General features: G+C 58.1%; 1 protein-coding gene across 39 annotated transcripts in view; it reads left to right on the top strand.

Moving 5' to 3' along the window:
- Nucleotides 1-23,840, top strand: part of RAP1GA (RAP1 GTPase activating protein) — a 74,373-nt gene extending 50,533 nt beyond the window's left edge. For 5 of the 39 annotated variants that reach the window (XM_071099034.1, XM_011743674.2, XM_071098994.1 and 2 more), the window contains 21 exons: nucleotides 111-158; nucleotides 1,227-1,265; nucleotides 1,706-1,891; nucleotides 5,120-5,223; nucleotides 5,496-5,574; nucleotides 5,973-6,026; nucleotides 7,110-7,193; nucleotides 7,407-7,507; nucleotides 7,641-7,770; nucleotides 9,265-9,420; nucleotides 9,894-9,965; nucleotides 10,603-10,689; nucleotides 11,179-11,316; nucleotides 13,601-13,732; nucleotides 17,098-17,207; nucleotides 18,223-18,336; nucleotides 20,457-20,580; nucleotides 21,570-21,672; nucleotides 22,011-22,114; nucleotides 22,333-22,375; nucleotides 22,796-23,840. In XM_071099034.1, the coding sequence (XP_070955135.1) occupies nucleotides 111-158; nucleotides 1,227-1,265; nucleotides 1,706-1,891; nucleotides 5,120-5,223; nucleotides 5,496-5,574; nucleotides 5,973-6,026; nucleotides 7,110-7,193; nucleotides 7,407-7,507; nucleotides 7,641-7,770; nucleotides 9,265-9,420; nucleotides 9,894-9,965; nucleotides 10,603-10,689; nucleotides 11,179-11,316; nucleotides 13,601-13,732; nucleotides 17,098-17,207; nucleotides 18,223-18,336; nucleotides 20,457-20,580; nucleotides 21,570-21,672; nucleotides 22,011-22,114; nucleotides 22,333-22,341 (1,974 nt within the window). In that variant the 3' untranslated portion in view covers nucleotides 22,342-22,375; nucleotides 22,796-23,840. Of the gene's footprint in view, nucleotides 1-110; nucleotides 159-1,226; nucleotides 1,266-1,705; nucleotides 1,892-5,119; nucleotides 5,224-5,495; nucleotides 5,575-5,972; nucleotides 6,027-7,109; nucleotides 7,194-7,406; nucleotides 7,508-7,640; nucleotides 7,771-9,264; nucleotides 9,421-9,893; nucleotides 9,966-10,602; nucleotides 10,690-11,178; nucleotides 11,317-13,600; nucleotides 13,733-16,100; nucleotides 16,356-17,097; nucleotides 17,208-18,222; nucleotides 18,337-20,456; nucleotides 20,581-21,569; nucleotides 21,673-21,979; nucleotides 22,115-22,332; nucleotides 22,376-22,795 lie in introns of all 39 variants that reach the window. The other 34 variants (XR_011625045.1, XR_988022.2, XR_011625085.1 and 31 more) reach the window with 17 other exon arrangements.
- The last annotated feature ends 299 nt before the right edge of the window (nucleotides 23,841-24,139 follow it).

Below are 24,139 nucleotides of genomic sequence, written 5' to 3' on the forward strand. Positions count from 1 at the left end.
CAATCTTCGTGGCCCACCTCCTAGGGCTTTCCCCTTGCACGCCCTGGGGAGGGGAGGCAGTGCCTGGCGGCGGGCCTGGGAGAGTGTAACAGTGCTGCCTTCTCTTCCAGGGAAGCAGGATGGATGAACAACGCTGCTCCTTCCCGCCGCCCCTCAAAGTAGGTGGGCCTGGCAGTCTGCCTCCCTCTCTAGGGGGTGGAGGGGATCTGGGAAGTGCTGCCACCACTGCCCATCAAGCAGGAAATCCATCCCCTTTCAGGAAGTAGTCTTACAGTGTGCCAGGTGTGGGGGCCACAGCCGCGAGCGGGGTAGAGCCAGCCCCTGCCCTCTAGGAGTTCTGTGATGAGGAGAACCCCTCTCTTACTAGAGGGCTGGGGCCTCTATTCTAGCTCCTCCTCTCTGTCTTCTTCACCGCTGCAGATTCCCCCTGCTTCTCCAGGCGTCCCCACCCCAAACTCTCATCTCTCAAAGCCCTCATCTCTCAAAGACAGCTGCTGCCAAATGTTTTCCCTGAAACCAGTGATGACCAGCAGTTGCAGGAAGACTCCAACCCAGGCCCTAGGAGACTTATGAGCTCCTGCTCCATGAAGCTGCTGTCTGGATGGGGAGGGAGTGATAGGGAGGCAGGCCTGGGTACCCCACAGCCACTGGTGAGGAGACTGACCGGAGGCGGGGCACCCAGGGAGATGAGGGGGAGGCTCTTAGTTTTGACCCACTTTTCTTAGCATATGGTTCTTGGTGACTTGGGACCCCAGAGACCCTAGAAGACCAGGCCTGGTAGAGTGGGCCCAGGGCTGCAGGGTGAGGGTTAGAGGAGGGTGCATGGGCAGTAAGCCTGATGCTGTCTTTAGGGCAGAGGTCCTCACACCAGCAGTCAGTGCCACCTGGGAGCCTGTGAGAAATGTGCATTCTCAGACCCCGCCCAGACCGCTGCATCCAAAGCTCTAGGGTGGGGTGCAGCAACCCATGTTAACAAGCCCTCCAGGCAGTCCAGTGGTTTCTTCTGGGGAGGCAGTGAGCCCTCCTTTCCCCAGGCAAAGAGAACCCCAGAAGATGCCAGCACTCAGCACGCTAAGCCTGCCTCAGCCCGTGCCCATCTGTAAGAGGCGATGAGGCCAGGGCCCCATCCACACCCTGAGCCCTGAGGCTGGCCAAGCAGAGGCGAGCGCTGGGGGGCCTGGAGGATGGAAAGATGGAGAGACCCTTGCCCTGTTTGTGTTTTGCAGACAGAGGAGGACTACATTCCCTACCCGAGCGTGCACGAGGTACGCGATAGACCCCCGTGTCCACCCTTACCCGAGCCCAGGAGGCACTTACACAGGGCTTCTGGAAACAGGTCCTCCTCCTTAGGAGCCTGACCCGCGGGCCTTGCTGCAGGCTGGAGACTTAATTTCCAGGCCCAAGACCTCAGAGCCCATTTGAAACCTTAGGCCTTCTGAGCCAAATGTTCCAGCTTCCTGGGCCAAGGTCATGCTCCAGCTCTATCTGCCCCCACACCCCCTCTTGGAGACTTGGGTCTCGGCACTGTCTGGGTCTGGCTGAGGGAAAGGGCTAGAGCAGAACCCTGGGGCCCACACAGCCTCTGGCCTGTCCCCTCATATCCCTCAGCCATGACAGAAGTGGCTCCAGGTCTAAGTTGGGAGGGTGTCCCGGGGTCCCCAGTGGGGTACAGTGTGGGGTGGCTCTCAGCTGAGTCCCTCCTCAGGTCTTGGGGCGAGAAGGACCCTTCCCCCTCATCCTGCTGCCCCAGTTTGGGGGCTACTGGATTGAGGGCACCAACCACGAAATCACCAGCATCCCCGAGACAGAGCCGCTGCAGTCGCCCACGACCAAGGTGAAGCTCGAGTGCAACCCCACGGCCCGCATCTACCGGAAGCACTTTCTCGGCAAGGTTGGTGGCCGGCTGGTGTAGTGGGGCTGGCTGGGGTGGGTCACAGTTCAGCCCCACTCGAGGCTAGGCCTGGGAGGGAGCAGAACCCATGGGCCAGGGCTGGGTGACAGTCCTAGAGCCCTGAGTAGACATGCTCCCACCACACACACTCCCAGTCCCCAGGGAACTCGCATGGCGGAATCTCTTGTTCATTCAACAAACATTGATTGCAAAGGCAGCATTATGGCATAGTGGTTCATGGCAGAGACTCTGCCAGGGCTTGAATCCTGGCTCTGCCAGCCACTACACAGGACATCGGGCAAATTGCTTAACTTCTCTGTGCCTCATCTTCTCATCTGTGAAAATGGTGGTTGGTGGTGATGATACCCACCTCATGAGGCCGCTGTGAGGCTTCAGTGAGCTGTTATCTGTCAGGTCTTTACAGTGGCGTCTGGGACAGAGTAAGTGCTCAGTCAGGGGTGGCAAATAATGAGGACAGGCCGTGTGCCTGGCCCTGTTCTAGGCACCAGGTATACAGCAGCCAACACAATAGACCCAGCCCCTCCCTTCGGGCAACTTGGAGTTAGGGGAACAGTAACGTCATGGATTGATGCAGCCCCTGCCCCGCCACCAGCACAGAGCAGGGACCCTGTCCAGCAACCACTTGTCAGAGTATTGAGGGAGCCGAGGGGAGGTCCCGTGCCAGGAACGTGTGTGTCAGGTTGCAGGCCAGGTGCTGTCTTTTTGTCAGCGTAGAGCCAAAATGAGGAAGTGTGTCGTGGACTCTGGAGCCTCATGGCATGTGTGGGAATCTTGGCTCTTCCATTAACTGATAGTGTGACCTTGGGTAAGCTATTTAACTTTCCTCATCTGTGAAAATGGGGATAATAAAAGTACAGGCAAAGCTTCTAGAACCATGCCTGGCACATGGTAAATACTCAGTTAATGTTAGCTGTTGTCACGTCTTCATAATTACTTGGTGATATCAGGATTATTCTGTTTTTGCAGAAGAGGAAACCGAAGCTCAGATAGGTAAATGATTTAGTCAAGGTCACACAATGACTAAGCCTGGGAATTGAACCAGCTTTGGCTGACCTTCCATTAAGATGCACGGGAGAGATCATGCTCCTAGCCATTGTGTGTGTGTGTGTGTGTGTGTGTGTGTGTGTGTGTGTGTGTGTGTGTGTGTGTGTGTGTTGGGAAGAGGGGGTGACTACTTGGGGATTGGGAAGCTGTGTGACCTCAGTCTGGGCCTGGGCATTGGCCTGACTCTGGGAGACACTGGTGCTAACCAGTGGAGTTAGGGGAGGATCCATCGTGACTGAGACTAAACCAGCAAGCCAGGTTCAGGAGCCTTTGCCTGGGAACAAACCCAGAACCCAGCATGGAATTCCACTTCCCAGCTGAGCTCTAGAGGTGGAGAGAGACCTGCATCCTAGGCATCTGCTGTCCAGAGGTTCCCAGCTGGGTCTGGCAGGTGGTAGGATCTGGGGATACTGTGTGTGCCAGACACATGGTTGGCACTCAGAAAAGTTTGTTGAAGGAGTGACAAGTGACAGATGAAGGTAGGAACAGATGAAGGTAGTGGACCTTGAGTGCAGTAGGATCTGAAGAAGTGCAGGTTGGAGGGTCAGAAGAGGTGGCTGGGCGCCGTGGCTTATACCTGTAATCACAGCACTTTGGGAGGCCGAGGTGGGCAGATCACTTGAGGTCAGGAGTTCAAGACCAGCCTGGGCAACATGGCAAAACCCCATCTCTACTAAAAATACAAAAATTAGCCAGGTATGTTGCTGGGCGCCTGTAATCCCAGTTACTCAGGAGGCTGAGGCAGGAGGATCGCTTGAACCCAGGAGGTGGAGATTGCAGTGAGCTGAGATGGTGCCACTGCACTCCAGCCTGGGCGACAGAGCAAAACTCTTATCTCAAAAAAAAAGAAGAGGTCTCATGTCCAGGATCAGATTAGCAGTACTGAGGGGAGAAGCCCCAGGGCTGGCAGAACGGCAGGGCCCCTTTCTGACTCTAGGTGGGGTAATGGGGGAAGCAGCCAGGTGCTCAGACACTGGACCCTATCCTGGCAGATGGTGGAGGTTATGATGACTTTGGGCGTTGACTTTCTGCAACCCTGAGCCCGCTCTCCCACTGTGTCCCGGGGGCTCCTCTGGGCTTGGGGGTGTCCAGGGAAACTCCCTGCTCCCTGGGCTTCCCTGCCGAGTGCCTCCTTATCAAGTGCCTGCCACTCCCTCTCTGCTGGACGGTGTCAAGCATTTGGGGCTTTCTGCCACTTTGTGCCCAGGCAAGGCTGGGGGACTCTTCCCCGGGTCCATTGAGAATGCCCCTGAGCTACGGATTCATGGGGCACGTCCGCTGGCCCCTGCCTCTGTCTGCTCCTGGCCTCTGAGCACAGGTGTTCATGTTTGAACAGGATTTACTTCTAGGATGATTCCTGGGGCGGGTGTGGCCAGGCAGCCAGCTCCACTCCCAGAGTTTGGGCTAGGGCTGGGGCTGGGGTTGGCAGGGGGAGCCCGGGGCCAGGCTGGGTGGTGTCTCCCTGAACTTCCAGCCCTCGGCTTTGAGACTTCCCCACCTGGAGGTGCCAGCCCTGGGCTCCTCTCTAGGGGTGCCATCCCTGCAGCAGCCACCCCTGATACTCTTCGGGTGTCTTCCCAACCCTGCGCCCTCTCTTCCAGGTGAGACAGGAGGGCGGAAACCTGCCTGGCCAGCCGCCCTGTGTGTTGTGAGATGTTTCGCTTCCTGTTTCTCACGGGCCCTGGCTTCAGGGGCCACAGAGTCACAGGTTGGGCAATCAACTTTTGCTCATTGAACACCTGCTGGGTGCCCAGCCCTGAAAAGGGCCAAGGCTGAAGACAGGCATGGAGATCCGAATATGGTCCCGACTCGATGAGCACCCAGAGATCCAGTGTTACTACCCACCCTCACTGAACTGAGCCAGGCACTTCGTCCCTTTCAGTCCTGGCCGCCACCAAAGTACAGGGCTCCCTCCTATTTGGCAGACTAGGAAAGCAAGGCACAGAGAGGCCAAGTGACCTCCTCAGGCTGCCCAGCTGGTCAGTGGCAGAGGGGGGCTTTGAGTGCCGGTCTGTCTGACTTGGGATCTGCTATCAGCCGTAACACCTGCTATGGGCGAAGGACCCCCCCCCCCCAATCTGGGAGTGGGTTGGCTTTCTGGCCTGGTTTCAGGAAGCCCCGTGCTCAGCCTCACCCACTCCCCTGGACCCACCTCCACTGCAGGAGCATTTCAATTACTACTCACTGGACACTGCCCTCGGCCACCTTGTCTTCTCACTCAAGTACGATGTCATCGGGGACCAAGAGCACCTGCGGCTGCTGCTCAGGTGAGGGTGGTGGGGGAGTCCCGAGATGGCAGGAAGGGCTGAGGCCTTAGAATCTCAGAGCCCATCTCATTTGACCCACTCTCTTCATCAAGGCCCAGAGAGGGGCAGGGATTTGCCTGAGATTGCACAGCAAGTTAGTACCCGAGTCAGCCTGATACCCATCATCACCTCTGGTCCTCGCTGTGGTCCACCCCCTTCTGGCCTTACTTTGTGGGGGGTGGGGTTCCCGTTTTCCTTTCCTAGGCCTTCACCATGTGACTTTCTCTTCCCAGGACCAAGTGCCGGACATACCATGATGTCATCCCCATCTCCTGCCTCACCGAGTTCCCTAATGTCGTCCAGATGGCAAAGGTGAGGCCTCCGCTCCCCTGAGCTTCCCTGGCTGGCCTCGCAGATGGGCACCTGTGGGGCTTCAACTCTGCCTCGGTGTGCCCCCTTCAGCCGTAGGCCCTTGCCCTGGGCTGCTGCCCTATCCTGAGGCCGTCTCCCACGTGTTCCCACCGTGTCTTGGGCTACCATGTGTTCTCCCGGGCCCCCGTCCCCTGCCTGTGTGCTTTTGGTTTTCTCTATAGCACCCTCAGATCTCAGGGGACCTCCGTTCCCTAAGCAACAGTGAACCCCGAGTCCTGCTTTAGCTTTGGCCATTCCCAGCATGGCTCCTCCCCAAACCTTGACCAGGGAGGCCCAGGCAGCCCCGTCTCTCCTCCCTGGCCCCAGGCCTCACGCCCCTCCCTTATCTCCTCCTGCAGCTGGTGTGTGAAGACGTCAACGTGGATCGGTTCTATCCTGTGCTCTACCCCAAGGTATGACTGGATCTGGGCACAGCTCACTGAGGAGGGTGGGAGAGTAACTGGAAGACTGAGCATTTATTAAGCACCTTCTGTGTGCCAGGTACTTTCCCCAGGTTCTCTCATTTAATCCTCACAATAACCCTGTGAAGTCCACAATTTGCAGAAGAGGAGCCACCGAAAGGGCCTGTGCCTTACCCCAGGGTGCACAGCAGATAAGGAGGGCCTGCATTTAAGCCTAGGTTTGTCTGCCTTCGAGGCTGGCCTCGCTAACATCTGGAACCTCTGTGATGTTTGGAGACCCTCCTGAGAGCAATCTGTGCCGCAGTCCTCCCCTGGAATGGGTGTCTTTTCTACTGGCCCTGCCTTTTTGTCCCAGAGGAGACCTGTAGAGAAAGAATAGCCCCGGCACTTCCTGCCTGGGTGCTGGGAGCTGGGCTCTAGGCACTGTGACAGTGTGGGGATGGGGGGAGGGGCTTCTGCCTTGGACGAGCCAGGGGCACCTCCTGGAAGAGGACAGACAGGTAAACCCTTGTGTCCCTGACTGAATTCTGGAGCAGTGTGAGGTCTCTAGAGGTGGTGTGGTCCAGGACAGGTATCCTGAAGCAGCTTCAGAAATCAGGGCCCACCTCCTGCTTATGGGAGAGGAAACTGAGGCCTAAGGTGAGGAGGAGAACTTGCTCAATGCCCACAGCAGATTGGTGAGACGTGGCCTGTTCTGGAAGAATGATGTGGGTTTACAGAGAAGCCGAGGAGTGAGTTGGGAGTTAGACTGGAGTAGGGGCGGGCTTGGCATGGCAGGACTGGGACTCATGGCAAATTCAGGAGTGATGAGCCTAAGCTTTGGGATCCAACAGACCTGGGGTCAAATCCCAAGCCTGTACGTGCTTGCAAGCCATTGACCCTAGGTGAGTCACTTAAGGTCTCTGAACCTGAGATTCAGAGGGGACAGCTGGACTGTCTCCCTCCCAGGCTTGTTCTGAGAATTACATGACGTGATGCGTGTAGAGCGCCTGGCTCAGTGCTTGGCACAGGGGAAGAGCACGTCGAATGGCAGCTTGCACATGCGGCCTCTTCACCCGGCGTCCTCTCCTGCAGGCTTCCCGGCTCATCGTCACCTTTGACGAGCATGTCATCAGCAATAACTTCAAGTTTGGCGTCATTTATCAGAAGCTCGGGCAGGTGTGCTCACCTCCTCCTCCCTGCTGCCCCTCCCCACCCGGCCCCGTATCTGGAGCCTGACACCTTTTCCAGGGCAGCACAGCGGCCAAGGGACTCGGGAGCCCAGGAGGCTGCCAGAGGTCCTCCCTCCAGCCCTCTCTGGGTCCTAGTAGGGACAGAGGGCAGGGGCTTCTCAGGAACTCCAGCTCAATGACCTCGGCCCCTCATTCCCAGACCTCCGAGGAAGAACTCTTCAGCACCAACGAGGAAAGTCCCGCCTTCGTGGAGTTCCTTGAGTTTCTTGGCCAGAAGGTCAAACTGCAGGACTTTAAGGGGTGAGTATTAGGGTGGGCTGAGCAGAGTATAATCTGACTGTGCTCCTGGGCAGGGAGGGAGCCCCTGTCCTGGCCCCGTGGAGGCCTGGCCGGGGCTGGAGACTGAGCCATGGCCTGGGGGACCCGGGGGCAGGTTCCGAGGAGGCCTGGACGTGACCCACGGGCAGACGGGGACCGAATCTGTGTACTGCAACTTCCGCAACAAGGAGATCATGTTTCACGTGTCCACCAAGCTTCCCTACACAGAAGGGGACGCCCAGCAGGTAGCCTGGGCACCCCCACCTGCCTCCCATCTTCCACCTGTCCTCCCCCTCCACCTGTCCGTTCAGCTTCCATCACGCCAGGCTCAGCGCGGGCCCTGGGACAGAGATGGAAATGATCAGCGCCCCCACTTGTGGGCTCTCATTGGGTCAGGGGAGACAGGCTGCTTCAATGCTGGGAAAGCCTTGGTTTCTACAGTCAGAATGGCACCCACCTCCTAGGTGAGCATAAATGTGTGCGTGCATAGAGGGACTGGAACAGTTCATAGTACGTTGCAAGAGTTTAGCAGATCTGAGCTGGTGCTTTACGGGGAGTGGAGAGCATCATGGGGTCATGTGGGGACGTGTAGTCTTGGCAGAGGTGGGAGCTTTCAAGAGAAAGTGACTTTTAGACTGTGAAGGAGCTGGGAGAAGGCAGGGAAATGTTCCAGGTGTCGAGAACAGCTTCTGCAAAGGCCTGGACTCGAGGACATGCAAAGCATGTTCCAGGAACTGAACTCAGAAGTGTGTCCCCTTGTCCTGAGCCTCCTACAGGGCTATCTGCCTTCCCAATCAGGTCCCCAGCCCAAGGGAATAAAAGGGAAATGTGAGAAAAATGGAAATAGTTATTCCTTATTTTTAGTGTCTTTTAATTTTTTTTACTGAGGGTCTGTGTTCATTTTAGCAACATGAATGTGTACCAAGTAGAGCCTGTTTATTCAATCGGGGGCCATGTTTGGGGCATTGATATAGGAGGGCTGAGAGGTAGGGTCTAGGGACCGAGAGACCTGGGCTCGAGTCCCCAAGCTCATTATAGCTCATTATAGCACCTTCCAAGTCACTGCTCTCGGCCTTGGTTTCATCGTCTGTCACAGCACTCCAAAAAACCTACAGGAATTGTTCTTTTTTTTTTTTTTTTTTTTTTGAGACGGAGTCTCGCTGTGTCTCCCAGGCTGGAGTGCAGTGGCGTGATCTCGTCTCACTGCAAGCTCCGCCTCCCGGGTTCACGCCATTCTCCCACCTCAGCCTCCCAAGTAGCTGAGACTACAGGCGCCCGCCACCACGCCCGGCTAGTTTTTTGTATTTTTAGTAGAGACGGGGTTTCACCATGTTAGCCAGGATAGTCTTGATCTCCTGACCTCGTGATCCACCTGCCTCGGCCTCCCAAAGTGCTGGGATTACAGGCTTGAGCCACCGCGCCCGGCCAGGAATTGTTCTTGTAATTTCAATAGATGTCCAGGCACAAGTGGGTTTTGATTGCGTGGATGAATTGAATAGTGGTGAGGTCTGGGACATTAGTGTACCCTCGTCACCTGAAGAGTGTACGTTGTTCCAAACAGGCCATTTTTCAACTAAAATCGTTTTAAGACAAGTTTATTTTGCTACATCATTTTGGGGAAAGCAGGTCCTTAGATGTGCCCTCTGACTACCCCAAACCCTCCTAAACCTCTGCGGGCACCCCTCTCCCCAGTGGGCCCCTTGTGGCCAGACCGTGAAGGCCCGTGGCCTTGTGCTCAGTTGCAGCGGAAGCGGCACATCGGGAACGACATCGTGGCTGTGGTCTTCCAGGATGAGAACACTCCTTTTGTGCCCGACATGATCGCATCCAACTTCCTGCATGCCTACGTAGTGGTGCAGGCTGAGGGCGGGGGCCCTGATGGCCCCCTCTACAAGGTGGGTGCTCTTGGAGCCTCCCAGGGGCGTCAGCAAGGACCCTGGCTGCAGCTCTGCCCTCCCTGGGATGCCTCTCTGAGCCTCACTTTTTCCAGCTGTAACGGGGGACCATGGAAGGCTTCAGTGGTGCACTGTTCACACCATGCCCTCTGTCTTCCCCAAAGCTCACCCCCTCAGAGAGGACAGTTTCCCTCCTCTGCCTCCTGGCCTGGTATCACTGTCCTCCACCTCCCATAGCCTCCTCTGCCTTCACCATCCCGATGATTCCTGTAGCCCTCACCCCTCTCCACCACTAAAATTCAGGGCAAAAGATAGAGGGCAGAAATCCCTGGAAGAAACATTCATCCAGCCCACAATCACTGAGCCTCCCCAACCAAGGGGCAGGCCAGGGAGGCAAAGTAGAGGTTTCTGGCTAGGCTGGGGCAGAGCAGACCCCAGACTCCACAGGAACGGACAGCTGCCCTCCCTTCCAGGTCTCTGTCACTGCAAGAGATGATGTGCCCTTCTTCGGACCCCCCCTCCCGGACCCCGCCGTGTTCAGAAAGGTGAGGGGCAGCCCCTAGTCATGGGCAAAGCAGGACAAAATGGGTGGGGGCCTGGGGGGTGCACATACATTCTGCCTTATGAGGTCCCAAAGCTGCATTGTGTGCCAGGGCAGCTGGGCTGCCCTAACTGCAACTGGGGACTGGCTTTTCTGTTCATCTTGAAAACACTTTTTTTTTTTTCCCCCACAAGGTCACAGAATAAACTACACAATTGTTTTATACTTTCCATGTAGTAGACTGGCCTTTCCTCATTTCTGTTCTCTTTCTGACAGTTCCAATCTCTTCTTTCTTCTAAAATGTTTGGGGAGGGGCACACTTCAAGCTTGGGCTTCAGCTCTGTACACAGCTCAGCTACCCTAGACTGAAGCAGTAGGTCGAGGCCCCAACTCAGACCCTAACATCTGTGGGGTTTGCTCTCCTGAGGGCATGGGCAGCCATGAAGGGCACTGGGGCCCCTTGAAGGTACCTGGGGAGCTGAACCCAGGGAGATGCCCTTTTGGGAGTGAAGAGGGTGACCCCAGTCCCCAGCAGAGCATGGTTCAGGAGCTGCAGCCTCTGCCTCATTGGGGTTCAGACTCTTGTTTATGTGTTCATCTGAACCTCCGTTTCTCATCTCCTCCACACTGGGGGTTTCCAGGGGCCTGAGTTCCAGGAATTTTTGCTGACAAAGCTGATCAATGCTGAATATGCCTGCTACAAGGCAGAGAAGTTTGCCAAACTGGAGGTGAGGATGGGCTGTAAGAGTTGGGTCACCCTCTTCTCACCTTCCAACCTAGAACTTCAGTCCTGTCTCTGGGAAGGGAAAAGCCATGTTCAGACCCTGGCCTTAGCGGGGACACTTGGGGCTGGATGGATTGATGGATGAGTAGGAGGTTGGGGAGAGGAAGCCGGAGGGATAGTGAGGAGTGCCCAGGAGATGCTGGGATGCGGGCAGGCTGATGGGGGACACCTTGGGTCTGGGTAGGGGGTGAACCTGGAGGGTGGGGACGTGAAGCCAGACCTTGAAGAGGCTATGAGGGGCCCTTCATATGAGGGTCCCTGGGGGCTGCTTGAGCTGTGGAGTGGCCTGGGGGAAGGCGGTGCAGGGGCCCTGCCCACTCCCCACTCATTCAGAGAAGGCGTCCCGTGCCTCAGAAAGGTGGCCGGGATTTGAACTGTGGGCCGAAGGGCTGATCCCTGGGGTCCTTCCTGACGGCCCGGGCCTGGCCCACAGGAGCGGACGCGCGCAGCCCTCCTGGAGACACTCTATGAGGAACTGCACATCCACAGCCAGTCCATGATGGGCTTGGGCGGCGACGAGGACAAGATGGAGAATGGCAGTGGGGGCGGCGGCTTCTTTGAGTCTTTCAAGGTGAAGGGCCCCAGGTCTAACTGGCCGGGGAGCAGGGATGCGGCTAGGGCGGAATCCCAGGCTGAGGCTGATGGACACGGCATGGGGGTGGAGTCTGGCAGAAGGGGCGTGGCTTAGGGGGTGGAGTCCCGGACTGGGGAGTGGCTAGAGGCGGTTGGCATTGGAGGTGGTATTTGAGAGGGGGTGTTGCTAGAGCGAAGTCCCGGACTGGGGCTCATTGACATGGTGTGGAGGTATGGCTAGAGGCTGCTCGCATGGGTGTAGAGTCTGGGAGGGGACGTGGCTGGGGGTGGAGTCAGGGGCCAGGGCTAATGGACGTGGCGTGGGGGTGTGGCTAGAGGAAGCCCTAGTCTGGGAGGAGGGCCGGGCTCGAGGTGGATTTGGGCTTTACAATGGGCTTACACTTGTGGACATAGTCTGCCTTGAGTAGAGTTTGAGGGAGCAGCGTGTAAGGTGGGACCCTGGCTTGAGGAGGAGTAACTGTTGGAGGTGGGGCCTAGGTGGAGAATTCACCTGGGAATTATGCTGAAGGTTGGAGGATTCTGGGAGACAGCAAGGGCTGCTGATACAAAGGCTGCCAGGTCAGCAGGCAGAGAAGAGAAGAAGAGGCTCTGTCTTGACTGAGAGAAAGAAATAGAGTTCTCAGAAGGGGTGTGTGAACCATGATCATTGGAGAGGGACCTGGCCTGTGTGACCCACCCTGCCTGTCCCTGGTTTAGCTTACTTTAAGAGCAGGGACACTTCAAATCTCAGCTCTGCTACTTACCAGCTTGGGCATTCCGTGAGCATCAGTTTCTTTATCTGTTGAGTAGGGTAATGGCAACTTACCTCACACAGGTATTGTTATCTTTAAAAGAGTTAGGTTAGTACAATATAAGTTTAAAAGCAAAATGCGGCCGGGCGCGGTGGCTCAAGCCTGTAATCCCAGCACTTTGGGAGGCCGAGGCAGGCGGATCACGAGGTCAGGAGATCGAGACCATCCTGGCTAACACGGTGAAACCCCGTCTCTACTAAAAATACAAAAAACTAGCCGGGCGCGGTGGCGGGTGCCTGTAGTCCCAGCTACTCGGGAGGCTGAGGCAGGAGAATGGCGTAAACCCGGGAGGCGGAGCTTGCAGTGAGCTGAGATCCGGCCACTGCGCTCCAGCCTGGGTGACAGAGCAAGACTCCATCTCAAAAAAAAAAAAAAAAAAAAGCAAAATGCAAAACCTTACCTGTCTGCCTCAGCAATTACTGTCTGAAATGAGAAGTGTGGGGAGTGGAGTAGTTCCTGGACAGGGTCTGGACTCACCCAGGCTACAGGGCCCCAGATGGTAGCCTTTTTGCCACCGTCTCCACCCACCTGCCCATCTTCCAGGTGCCTGGCCAGCTGGTCACACCTCACCCTCAACCCAGGGCAGGTCACACAGCTGGAGATATGGGTTGGAATAAGGGAATTAGTCCAGCTGCCCAGGCCTGCCCAGGAACTGAGGGTAATAGATCATCTTTGAGAAAGAGGCTTGGAGACTGGAGACAGGACAGATGGGGTCAATATGGACCTGGGGTGTCTCCTTTGAGGAGGGCTCCAATGGTCCCACATCTGGTAGGTGCTGGACGGTGGACCTAGATTAGGTCAAATAATTTCTCAGAAGCAGCAGAGTCCACAGTTGAGGGCATGGGTCCTGGCATGCTGGGCTCGCCCCTGCCTCAGTTCCATCATGTGTGACATGGGCATGATTGCTAGTCCCCTTCTTGCAGGGGGATCCAGTGACAGAGTGATTGTAAAGCACTGGTCCCACAGCAGACATTTGGTATAGATTGGTCTGAAAAAAACAGGGAAGGAGGGTGTGAGGGAAGAAAAGAAAGAAGACGGGAGAGCTCTAAGAGGCCTCAACAGGAATGAAACTCGGGTGTCAAGAGGGCTCTCTGTGCACTCAGTATCTTCTGCAGTCCTCACGCAGCCACATGAGGACACGCAGCACAGAGCAGCCTGTGTGGCCCAGAGACTGAGAGAAGTGAAGTCGTGTCCCCCAGGCCACCCGGCAAGTTGGTGGCAGAGCCAAGACCTGAGCTACCCTTAGGCAGGCCCCATATGTACCTGCTTCTCATGTGACGCACAGGGAAATTGAGGCCTGGCCCCACCTCCCTCTGTTGCCCTGCTGTCCACGTGCCCAGGGGAAGGGATTTCCAGGGCTTACCCAGAGTGGCATTGCCGGGGAGGGACCAGATGCCTGGGCTCCTGGGTTTCCCCAAGGGGACGGCCCTTAGGAATCCTGTGCCTCCTCCACCGCCACCCGCTTCACAGAGGGTCATCCGGAGCCGCAGCCAGTCCATGGATGCCATGGGGCTGAGCAACAAGAAGCCCAACACTGTGTCCACCAGCCACAGCGGGAGCTTCGCGCCCAACAACCCCGACCTGGCCAAGGCAGCTGGAATAGTGAGTGCCCTCCCCATGCCCAGGCCCCTGTCCCTCCCTGAGGGGGGCCCTCAGCTCTCCTCTGCCTCCTGAGGCCTGGCCCCCCTCTCTCTGTTGCCCTGCTGCCCACGTGCCTATCCTAGGCTCTGGATTTGGTCTAGCCACTGCTTTCCTTGGGAGGGGGGTGAAGTGCCCAGGCCAGGACACTGCGGTGCTGACAGCTTGCAGCCTGCAGCCCCTTCCCAAGCTCCTTGGCCCTCCCCTCCTGGCCCCTGATACATTGAGGTGTGACTTTCCGCAGGTCAGCCCTGGGGCAGCCTCTGTGTCTCATTCCTTATTGAGTATCTATTATCTGTTTGCTGGGGACTGGGCTGCTGTGTGGGCACCTACTGTCAAGCCTTGGGTTTCTGTGGGCACCTACTGTGTGTCAGGCTGTGGGCACCCACTGTGTGTCAGGCCCTGGGCTGCTGTGTGGACGTGCACTCTGTGAGCATCTACTGTGGGCCCGGCCCTGAGTACCTGTGAGCACCCACTGTGTGTCAGGTCCTGGGCTGCTGTGTGGGCATCGACTCTGTGAGCACCCACTGTGTGTCAGGTCCTGGGCTGCTGTGTGGGCATCGACTCTGTGAGCGCCTACTGTGTGCACAGCCCTGGGCTGCTGTGTGAGAACCTACTCTGTGTCAGAAAATGGACTGCTGTATGAGCACATTGTTTGTGCTGAGCCCTAGATGTCAGTGAACACCTACTGTGTGTCAGGAAGTGAGCTGTTGTGTGGGTACTTTTTCTGTGAGCACCTCCTACTGTGTGTCCGCAGCAGCCAGGGCCTCTGTGGTGTGGCTGCCTATTGTGTGTCAGGAATCTGGCTTCTGTGTGAGCATCTCCAGAGGGAGCACCTCCTGTGTGATCACTGACCGTTGTCCAGGTTCTGGGATTCTGCTGCTCACACTCGGGAGTGCTGGGCACATGGATGAATACGGCCTATGGCTGTGGGCCTCACTGCTGTCCACTGCCTAGTGGCCACCCCAGGACACTGCACCCACTGCTGTGCTCTTCACCCATCCATCCATCCATCCACCTGCCCACCCATCCACCCACCCACCCATCCATCCATCCATCCATCCATCCATCCATCCATCCACTCACTCATCCACCCATCCATCCATCCATCCATCCATCTCCATTCATCCATCCATCCATCCATCCATCCATCCATCCATCCATCCATTCATCCATCCACTCACCCATCCACCCATCCATCCACCCATCCATCCATCCATCTCCATCCATCCATCCATCCATCTCCATCCATCCATCCATCCATCCATCCATCCATCCATCCATCCATCCACTCACTCATCCACCCATCCATCCATCCCCATCCATCCATCCATCTCCATCCATCCATCCATCCACTCACTCATCCACCCATCCATCCATCCATCTCCGTCCATCCACCCATCCATCCATCCATCCATCTCCATCCATCCATCCATCCATCCTTTATTGACTGTCTACTGCATGCCAAGCCCTGCGCTCAGTGCTGTGAGGCTATGTCACATGGCAGGAGGGAATTCTCCCAACCTCTGCTGTCCAGCAGTCACCAAGCACACTGTCATGTGAGAAGCAGGCCCAACCTCCCCCCAACCCAGTTTTATCAACCCCTCCCTTCCTCTCCACCAGAGTGACCCAGCCTCCTATGGGTGGCCGAGAGGGGCCCCAGGGACAGGACCAGGCCAGCAGCACCCACCATGGCAGTAATTGGACCCATTTCTGTTTTGTTTTTGCACAATTCTCCCTCTCTCTGTGTTTCCTCCTTTCATTCCACTCTCTCTCCTTGTTTTTTTGTTCCCTCCTCCCTTCCCTCTCCCCCTCCTGTGGCCTCTCTGCCCTTTGGCTCTCTGTTTCTCCTTCCTTCTTGCCCCTGTCTTTTTTGCTCCCTCTCCTCCTTCCCTTTTCCGCTCTTCTCACCCTCGCCTTTTCCTTTCGGCCTTCCCCTGTCTTCCTTCTCCGTCTCTGACCCTCCCTGGGCCTGTCTCTGTGTCCTTGCGTCCCTGTCTCTCTGGATTTCCTTCTGTGCCTGTCTGGTGTGCCCTCGCTGGTTCACGCGTGTCCCTGTCTCCGGGTAACGGTCTATCTGTCCATCTCTCTCCCTGTCTCACCTGTCCTCCGTCTCTCCTTATGCTTCTCGCCTTCCCTTCCCCTGGCCCTATCTCTCCCATTGCCTCCCTATCTCTCCCGTTGCCTCCTGCGCCATTCTCGTCCTTTTTCTGTCTGTCTTCCTCCTTTCCCTGCCTCTCCTCCTCTCTTTGTCTCCCTCCCACCATCTCTTTCACTCTCTGACTCTTTCTCTGTCTCTCTCTCTCTGCCCTCGCCCTCTGCTGCTTGCCAGTCATTGCTTATTCCTGGGAAAAGTGCGAGTAGATTCGGACGCCGGGGCAGTGCCATAGGCATAGGAACCGTGGAAGAGGTTGTCGTCCGCGGGGCCGCCGGCTCTGGAGGCTGCCTGCACGCGCTGTTCTCTGCTCGCTCTCAGGACGGAGGCCATATTGGGGACGTTGCCCCTCTGCCCCCGGGACAGGCCCCAGGGCGTGCGGGATGGAGTGGCGGCAGCTCCGATGGCACTCAGCACCTGCTTTGGGGCCTGGTACCTGTGCCAGAGCCAGTGCCCCTCACCAGGGGCTTCTGGCCCTGCCTTGGCCCCTGGGACCCTGGCCCAGTCCCTGCCAGGATCCGGTACCCAAAGGCCCTACACCCAGCCGCACGTCCCCCAATATCGCCGGTCTGCATGGAGCGCCATCCCTCTCCTCTGCCCTGACTCCTCCTCCCCGCCACGAACTGGCCTGGGGTCCTACCCCTTCCTGCCTCCAGAGAAGCTGGGGGCAGGCTTCTGGGGCCTGGGGCATCCCAGCACAGTGTGTGGGAAGCTGGGGGGGGGGTCTTCCAGCTACTGGGCCAGAACCTCCCCCACCCAATTTGGAGGTTCCAGGAAGGGGCCCCAGCTGGCACGGGGTGGGGCTTGGGTTGCTACACCACGCTCTGACCACCGCCCTTAGGCTGCAGATCCCACAGAGCCCTGCGGGGCAGGGAGCCGTAGCCATTCTGAGGACTCGGCCTCCTCCCACCCCAGCCCCCTCAGGACCCTGCCCTAATCCTGGGCCTGTGTTGGTGGTCCTGCTGTGTGAGCTTGGGAGAGCCCCTTGCCCTCCTGGGGACTGTTTCCCTTTCTGTGAACTGGGAGGCCTATCTGGGGATGAATATCTTCTCTCGTTCTTTCTTGCTCACCAACTCTGCTTCAGGGCCTGGGGCAGCAAGGTCCCCAGAGGGGATGTTGGGGGGCACTGGGGCTCCCAGGGAAGGTGGCACTGAGTTGGGGCCTCTCCCCACAGTCACTGATTGTCCCTGGGAAGAGCCCCACGAGGAAGAAGTCGGGCCCGTTCGGCTCCCGCCGCAGCAGCGCCATTGGCATCGAGAACATACAGGAGGTGCAGGAGAAGAGGTGGGTGAGGGGGGGACAGTGCCCCGTTCCCCTGCACCCCCATCCCTGATCCCCATTCGGTGGCAAAGCAGAGCAGGCAGAAGGGAGTGCCCGCCCCTCTGCCTCTCTGTCCCCACTAGTGACAGCTGTGTGGTCAAGTCTCTGCTGTGTGTCGGGCACCAGGGCCAGCACGTCACCTAACGTGCCACATGCAGATCAAGAAGCCATAGGTCAGAGGGGTCAAGGGGCTTGCCCAGGTCACACAGCCAGTGATGGGCAGAGCTGGGATCTGAGCCCTGATCTGTCTAGGGCCAGCACCCATGCTCTTCCCACGGCCCCAGTGCATGTGGGAGGGCGTAGTGCTGATGTTTGGGGTGGCCACAGATGGGCCTGGGGGTGAGCGAGTGTGGGCAGCATGAGGGCAGTGAGCCCAGGCCAGCAGCAGGGCTGCCCCCGGAATTCCGAGGCTAGCTCCTGGGTGTGAGTACTGCCTCCGTGGTACTAACCACGTGTGACCTTGGGTGAGTCACTGAGCTCCTCTGAGCCTTACTGTCCCAACCTGGAAAAGGGACAAGAACACAACCCATGGCATGGGGCTGCTGTGGGGACCTGGGGCGCTGCATGTGAGGCCGGGGCCAGGCCCCCTGAGAGGGCTCCAGGAGGGGAGCGGGCATTGTCCTTGCTGCTGCCAGAGCTCCACGTGCTGTGAGTCCTGGGTTCAGGTCTTGGCACTGCCACGTCCTAGCTGTGCGTCCCTGGGCAGGTTCCTTATCCATAATGGGACAGCTGTACCTGCTCCTGTGGAGAGGACCTGGGAGGAGTCCCATCCCTGTCCCATACAGCCCCGTCAGTGCCAACCCCATCACTGGCCAGGCTCGCCAGGGAGCCCACAAGACTGCTCCAGGGCTGGCCCTGAGGATAGGGGTGTGGGTATGAGGCAGGAGGCACCGTGACCCCCCTCACCGCCTGGGCCTCATGCTACCCCTGATGCCGGGCCCGGAGCTGAATCCCCCCGCTGCCCCCATGTGCCCTGCAGGGAGAGCCCTCCGGCTGGTCAGAAGACCCCAGACAGCGGGCACGTCTCACAGGAGCCCAAGTCGGAGAACTCATCCACTCAGAGCTCCCCAGAGATGCCCACGACCAAGAACAGGTTGGGGCTCAGGGCACGTGGGGCTTGGGGGCTTGGGAGTTGGTGAACCGTCCTTCCCCTCCCCTGCCTGGGCCCAGGACAGCCCAGGAGCCTTGACTCTGCCGCAGCAGGGTGTCAGGGGGGCCTGGGCATTCTCTGGGGCCCTCCTTTGACATATACCCACCGAACACTTTGTGCACGCCCAGCCCCGCGCCCAGCTCTGGGGCACAGAGGTGCCCTGCACATAGGTCCCCGCCTCACGGCCGCAGGTCCACCAAAACATGGCCTCATAAGCTGTTTCCAGATCATGGTGATAGGAGGAACCCGAAGCAGGGTTGGGGGGGATGAAGAAGGACTGGGGGCAGGGGTGCTTTAGATGGGTCCTCAGGGGAGACACCTCCATGGGGTGACATTTGAATTGGGAATTGAGCCAGCCCTGCTAGGACTGGCACGGCAGAGAGAAGAGCATTCAGGTGAGGAGCTCGGCCAGTGCAGAGGCCTGGGGCACACTCCAGGGACAGAAAGAAGGGTGGCCGGGAGTGGTGGCGTATGCCTGGAGTCCACCTACCTGGGAGGCTGAAGCAGGAGGATGGTTTTAGCCCAAGAGTTTGAGGCGGCAGTGAGCTATGATCATGCTTGTGAATAACTACTGCAACTGCACTCCAGCCTGGACATCATAGCAAGACTCTATCACTTCAAAAAAAAAAAAAAAAGAGTACCTGAGGGGCTGGGCCCAGACAGACATTGTGACACTGTGCTGGATGGTGGCAGGAAGGAGGTTGGAGAGGGGGGCAGACACTGGCTTATAGCTTAGCAGGCTGTAAAAGAGCTTTGTCCTTTTTTTTTCCTTTTCTTTCTTTTTTTTTTTTTTTGAGACAGAGTCTCGCTCTGTCGCCAGGCTGGAGTGCAGTGGCATAATCTCAGCTCACTGCAAGCTCCGCCTCCTGGGTTCTTGCCATTCTCCTGCCTCAGACTCCCGAGTAGCTGGGACTACGGGCACCCACCACCATGCCCAGCTAATTTTTGTATTTTTAGTAGAGACGGGGTTTCACCGTGTTAGCCAGGATGGTCTCGATCTCCTGACCTTGTGATCCGCCTGCCTTGGCCTCCCAAAGTGCTGGGATTACAGGCATGAGCCACCGCGCCTGGCCTAAGAGCTTTGACTTTTATCCTAAGTGTGACAGGAAGCCTTGGGAGGATTTTAATCATGAGGGTGATGCTTCAAGAAGCTGACCGAGGTTGCTCTCTGGAGAAGAGGCTGGAGTGGGGTGGGATGGAAGCAGAGAGGCCAGTGAGGAAGCTGTCCCTGCATTTGGTGTCCGTTGCCTGAGTTGCCTCTGTGTTGGGTTCTGTGGGGATCGAGAGGACTCAGCCCAGGCTAAAGAGCCGAGTAGGCAAACAGACAGTCAGGAAAGGATGGCAGGGGCAGGGGAGACACGGTATGCAGGAGCCAGCGTGGGGAGGGTCATTCTCACCTTGGGAGGAGGAATTGGAGAAGGACTCCTGGAGCTGGAGCCCTAGGCTGATTTTTGAAAGGCACATTTGCTTTTCGGGATTTGAGAGGACTGAGACTCCAGGCAGGAGGCGCGGAGGCCCTGAGCATGAAAACCTTGTGGGGTTAAGAGAGTAGACTGTGGAGTTGCCTGGACCTCATCCACTGCCCTCCCACCTGTGCTGAGTGACCCTGGGCTGTGTGCCTGCCCCCTCTATGCCTGGCGTCTCCTCATCTGGAAGATGGGTATAATAATCATAGTGATAAGATAATTCGGGTAAAGGCACGTAGAGCAGTGCCTAGCGCAGAGTGGACGTGCAGCCGATGACGTTAGTGTCACTAATTGCTGCTGTTTTTGAACATCAGGCCAAGGACATTGTGCTTTACCTGGGGAAATGGGGAACCAGGAGAGGGTTTTGAGCAGGGGAGGGACATGGTCAGATTTATGGATTAGGAAGGACAGCGGGGGTAGGAGGAGGCTGCAGGGGGAGTCTGGGGGGCTCAGAGGCCCAAGGATCTGTAAGGGGTCCCCAAAGGTGCTTGGCTGCTACAGGCTGGGCCTCCCGGGTTGGGGAGGGCAAGGGAGTGAGGGCCTGGCCCAGGAGGGGCTCGGGGTGGACACCGGCTAATGGGGCGCTGTCTGTGGTAGAGCGGAGACCGCTGCGCAGAGAGCAGAAGCGCTCAAGGACTTCTCCCGCTCCTCATCCAGTGCTAGCAGCTTCGCCAGCGTGGTGGAGGAGACGGAGGGTGTGGATGGAGAGGACACAGGCCTGGTGAGAGGCTCAGGGGGTCGGGGGCTCCACAGGAGCTTGGAAGGGGGCTCCTTGCTGCCTGGAGATGCCCTGAGTAGAACCACGAGCCTGGGCGTGGCTGAGATGTGATCAGGGGACCCGGCCCAAAGGCGCAGTGCAGACGAACCCTCCCCTGCTCAGAAGCCTTCCATGGCTCCCCAGCACTGTCCACAGAAAGCTCAGTTTCTGGAGCTCTTGGAGATCTGGTCACTCCCTTCTTCGCTAGTCTCCTCTCTCACCACTTCAGACATTCTGGACTCCCTTGTGGCCCCCCAAGCCTCCCAGGCTCACTGCACCCCTGGCCCTTTGCACGTGTGCCATCTCTTCTGTCTGGAACACTCTTCTGCTGCCTCCTCCTTTCTTTGCGAGGCTGGCTCTGACTCATCCTTCTTGACTGAGTCTCACACACCTCCTTTTGAAAGCCTTCCCTGATTTCCTAGTCTCAGGGTAGGTTAGGAACCCCCTTTGCATTCTCACAGTCCCTGGGCTTTGCCCGGAACACCCTTTGTCATTCTTCATTCTGTAAACCATCAGTGGGCCCCTGTTCCTTGCCAAGCACTGCCCCAGATACAACAGGTGCAGCTGGAAACGGTGCCGACCCAGGCCCTGCCCGCTGCGGCACAGAGTCTAGAATTACAATGGTCTCTTCACAGCCTGCCTTGCCTCCCAGATACCAGGCTCCTGAGGGCAGGGCCCATGCCTGATTTATGTCAGTGGCAAGCCCTGGAGAACATCAGTGAATGTTGGTTGAATGAATGAGTGGCAGTGGGTGGTGTGTGCCCGGGTCTTTGCCTGCCCTGGCTCTCTCCTCCTGTGATCTCCCTGGGGCAGACATGGCTAGGCCCGTCCTCTTTGCAGGGGGTACAGGTGGGGGATTGTAGAGTGCAGAGAGGGAGAGGGGCTGGGAGGGAGCCCTAGCCAGTGCCAAGGGCATGGGCTAACCTCCCTCCCTCTCTCCACCCCCTCCCCAGGAGAGCGTGTCGTCCTCAGGAACACCTCACAAGCGGGACTCCTTCATCTATAGCACGTGGCTGGAGGACAGTGTCAGCACCACTAGTGGGGGCAGCTCCCCAGGTACCAGGACAGGGCAGCTTCCCCACGAAGCAGGGCTACCCTTGGGGTAGGAGGGGGACAGGGCTGGGTACCAGGTCCCATGCCCCACACAGTCGGTGTGTGATGTGACTGCCCCTGCCTTGGAGGACAGCGGGCAGGTCATTGTCCAGCTTAGGGTGGCTGGGCGGATTGGAGGGCTGGTTTCTTCTGGAAGGGTCTCGGAGGATGATGGGGGATGGCAAGGAAGAAAGTTAAGGGTGGGGTTGGAGCGCACTGGTGCCGACCGCCCACCTGTGCCCCCGTCTCCCTGGTGCCTCCCCGCGGCCAGTGAGGTGGCTCCCTCCTGCCCCCCTCCCCAGGCCCCTCTCGATCACCCCACCCAGACGCCGGCAAGTTGGGGGACCCTGCATGTCCCGAGATCAAGATCCAGCTGGAAGCATCTGAGCAGCACATGCCCCAGCTGGTACGTGCAGCCTCCTGGGGCTGGTGCTGAGGGAGCCGTACCCGGGAGGGGATGAGCTGGCGGGGAGGCTGGGAGCTGAGGCTGGACCAAGAGGTCCCCCCAGGCCAGGAGGGGTGGGGCTCGCCCGGCCTGGACACAGCCAGTGACTTTGCACACCTGTGTCTCCCGCCCCGTTGCCTCTCCCGTCTTGCCGCCTGCCTCACCACCACTGTCTGCAGGGCTGTTAGCCGGGCCACCCCCTCTGAAGGTGAAGCTGAGCAGGTTAGACCCAGCCCTTCAGCTTGTGTTTGGTGGGAGAGGGTGGGGGTGTGTGGGGGGCTGAGGTGATTCCTCCCTGTTGCTCTGTCACCTCTCTGGGATGGGAGCTATGTGTCTGGGTTTGAGCCCCTGGCACTCAGTTGCTGGGTGACTTGGGCAGGCCACGGCCCCTCCCTGCGACCTCTGCCCTTATTGTTGGAGGATTTGATGGGAGTGTGAAAGGGACTTGGCAGTTGCCGGGTGGCAAGAAGTTTCAGGGGTTCCCAATGGGATAGAAAGACCCAGAGCCTGGAATTCCAAGGGTGGGACCCTCTCCTAGGGTGGGGTTCCCTGAGGCAGGGACTTGGCAGAGTTGGGGCACACTGGTGCCAGCCACCCACCATGCCATGTTTCATGGTGTCTCCATCCCCCATTGCCCTGCAGATGAGGCCACAGAAGCACAAGGGGAAGGTGCCATGTCAAGCCCAGGCAGACGGGACCTCTGCCCTGAAGACCAACACCAGCCTGTGGGCTGCCCCCTGCCTCCCCACCCTCCCTGTGGTCCACCCATCTGGGCTATCTCTGCAGGGCAGAGCCGTCCAGACCTGGGATCGGGGAAGCTGCTGGCATCATCCCTACCCCCAGCCTGGGGGTCCGGGCTGGGGCGGGGATTGCTCAGTGGAAGCAGGACTGGGGGCCTGGCTTGGGCCCACCCAGGGCCTCCATCACCCCTGAGCATCCCTCTGGACTCAAGAGGGAACAAGGTGGGAGAGAGAGATTGAGACAGTTCCGTGCGGAGAGCTTACCCCCTGGAGGCAGCACGAGGTGGATATGATGTGTCGGGGAGTGAACACTGGGATGGGAGCTGGATCCTGGTTTCCGATTTGGGTTCTGCTGTGTGACTCTGGGCAAGTCACTCTCCCTCTCTGGGCGCTTCTGCTACAAATGGACAAGATTATTTCAGAGGTCACTGAAGACTGTGATTATATGCACCTGCCCTAGAAGGTGGGATTTTCTTCCCAGGGACCTCCTGTCACCCTACCCTGCTTCTTGAGGTCCCTGGAACCCCAGGTGGGGTGAGGGGCAGGGAGCTGGCTGTGCCCAGTGTGCCTCCTGGACCCTCCAGTTCTGCCACAGGTCTGCCAATGCCCTGTCCACTGCCTACATGTGACAGACAAGTGACCCCCTCATGGGGGATGGGGACCTACCTGACTCCTCAGCCAGCACCCAGCTTAACCCCTGCCATCCCATGCTGGGCCCTCTAGGCCAAGAGTCTCAGCTGGCCGAGAGTCCAGGCCTTGCCTCCCCCGACCGCCATGGAGGGGGCAGCCAGGCACAGTTGCTGGGAGCCCTTGTGTGTCTGGTCACACTTTTTAGGCGCCAAGCCAAAGGCCAGCCTCCCAGCCCCAACACCCATTTTGGAAGCCCCTGTGGCCGTGTGGATGTCGGTAACAGTTGTATAAAATAAATTCTATTTATCGCTATTGTACCCAGAGTTGGGCCTGGCTTTGTGTGAACCGTGGCCAGATTGACCCCAGACAGACGTCCAGGGATGCCAAGGTGGCAAGGAGCAAGCCTATCCCCATCAGAGTTGCTGGGCCTGGGGACACCTCCAAAGCCAAGCCACCAGCAATGTGAGCACGGCCCGTGGTGTCCTCCCCGGGGTACTGTCCTTCCCTGCACCCTGGGCCCCTTCCCCACTGCAGGAAGAACATGGCTGTGCTGTCAGGCAGACCTAGGTTTGAGTCCTGGCACCATCTGGGTGGGTGGCATTGAAAAACTTACTAG

Source organism: Macaca nemestrina, chromosome 1, assembly GCF_043159975.1.
Source record: "Macaca nemestrina isolate mMacNem1 chromosome 1, mMacNem.hap1, whole genome shotgun sequence".
In the NCBI taxonomy this organism is placed as follows: Eukaryota; Metazoa; Chordata; class Mammalia; order Primates; family Cercopithecidae; genus Macaca; species Macaca nemestrina.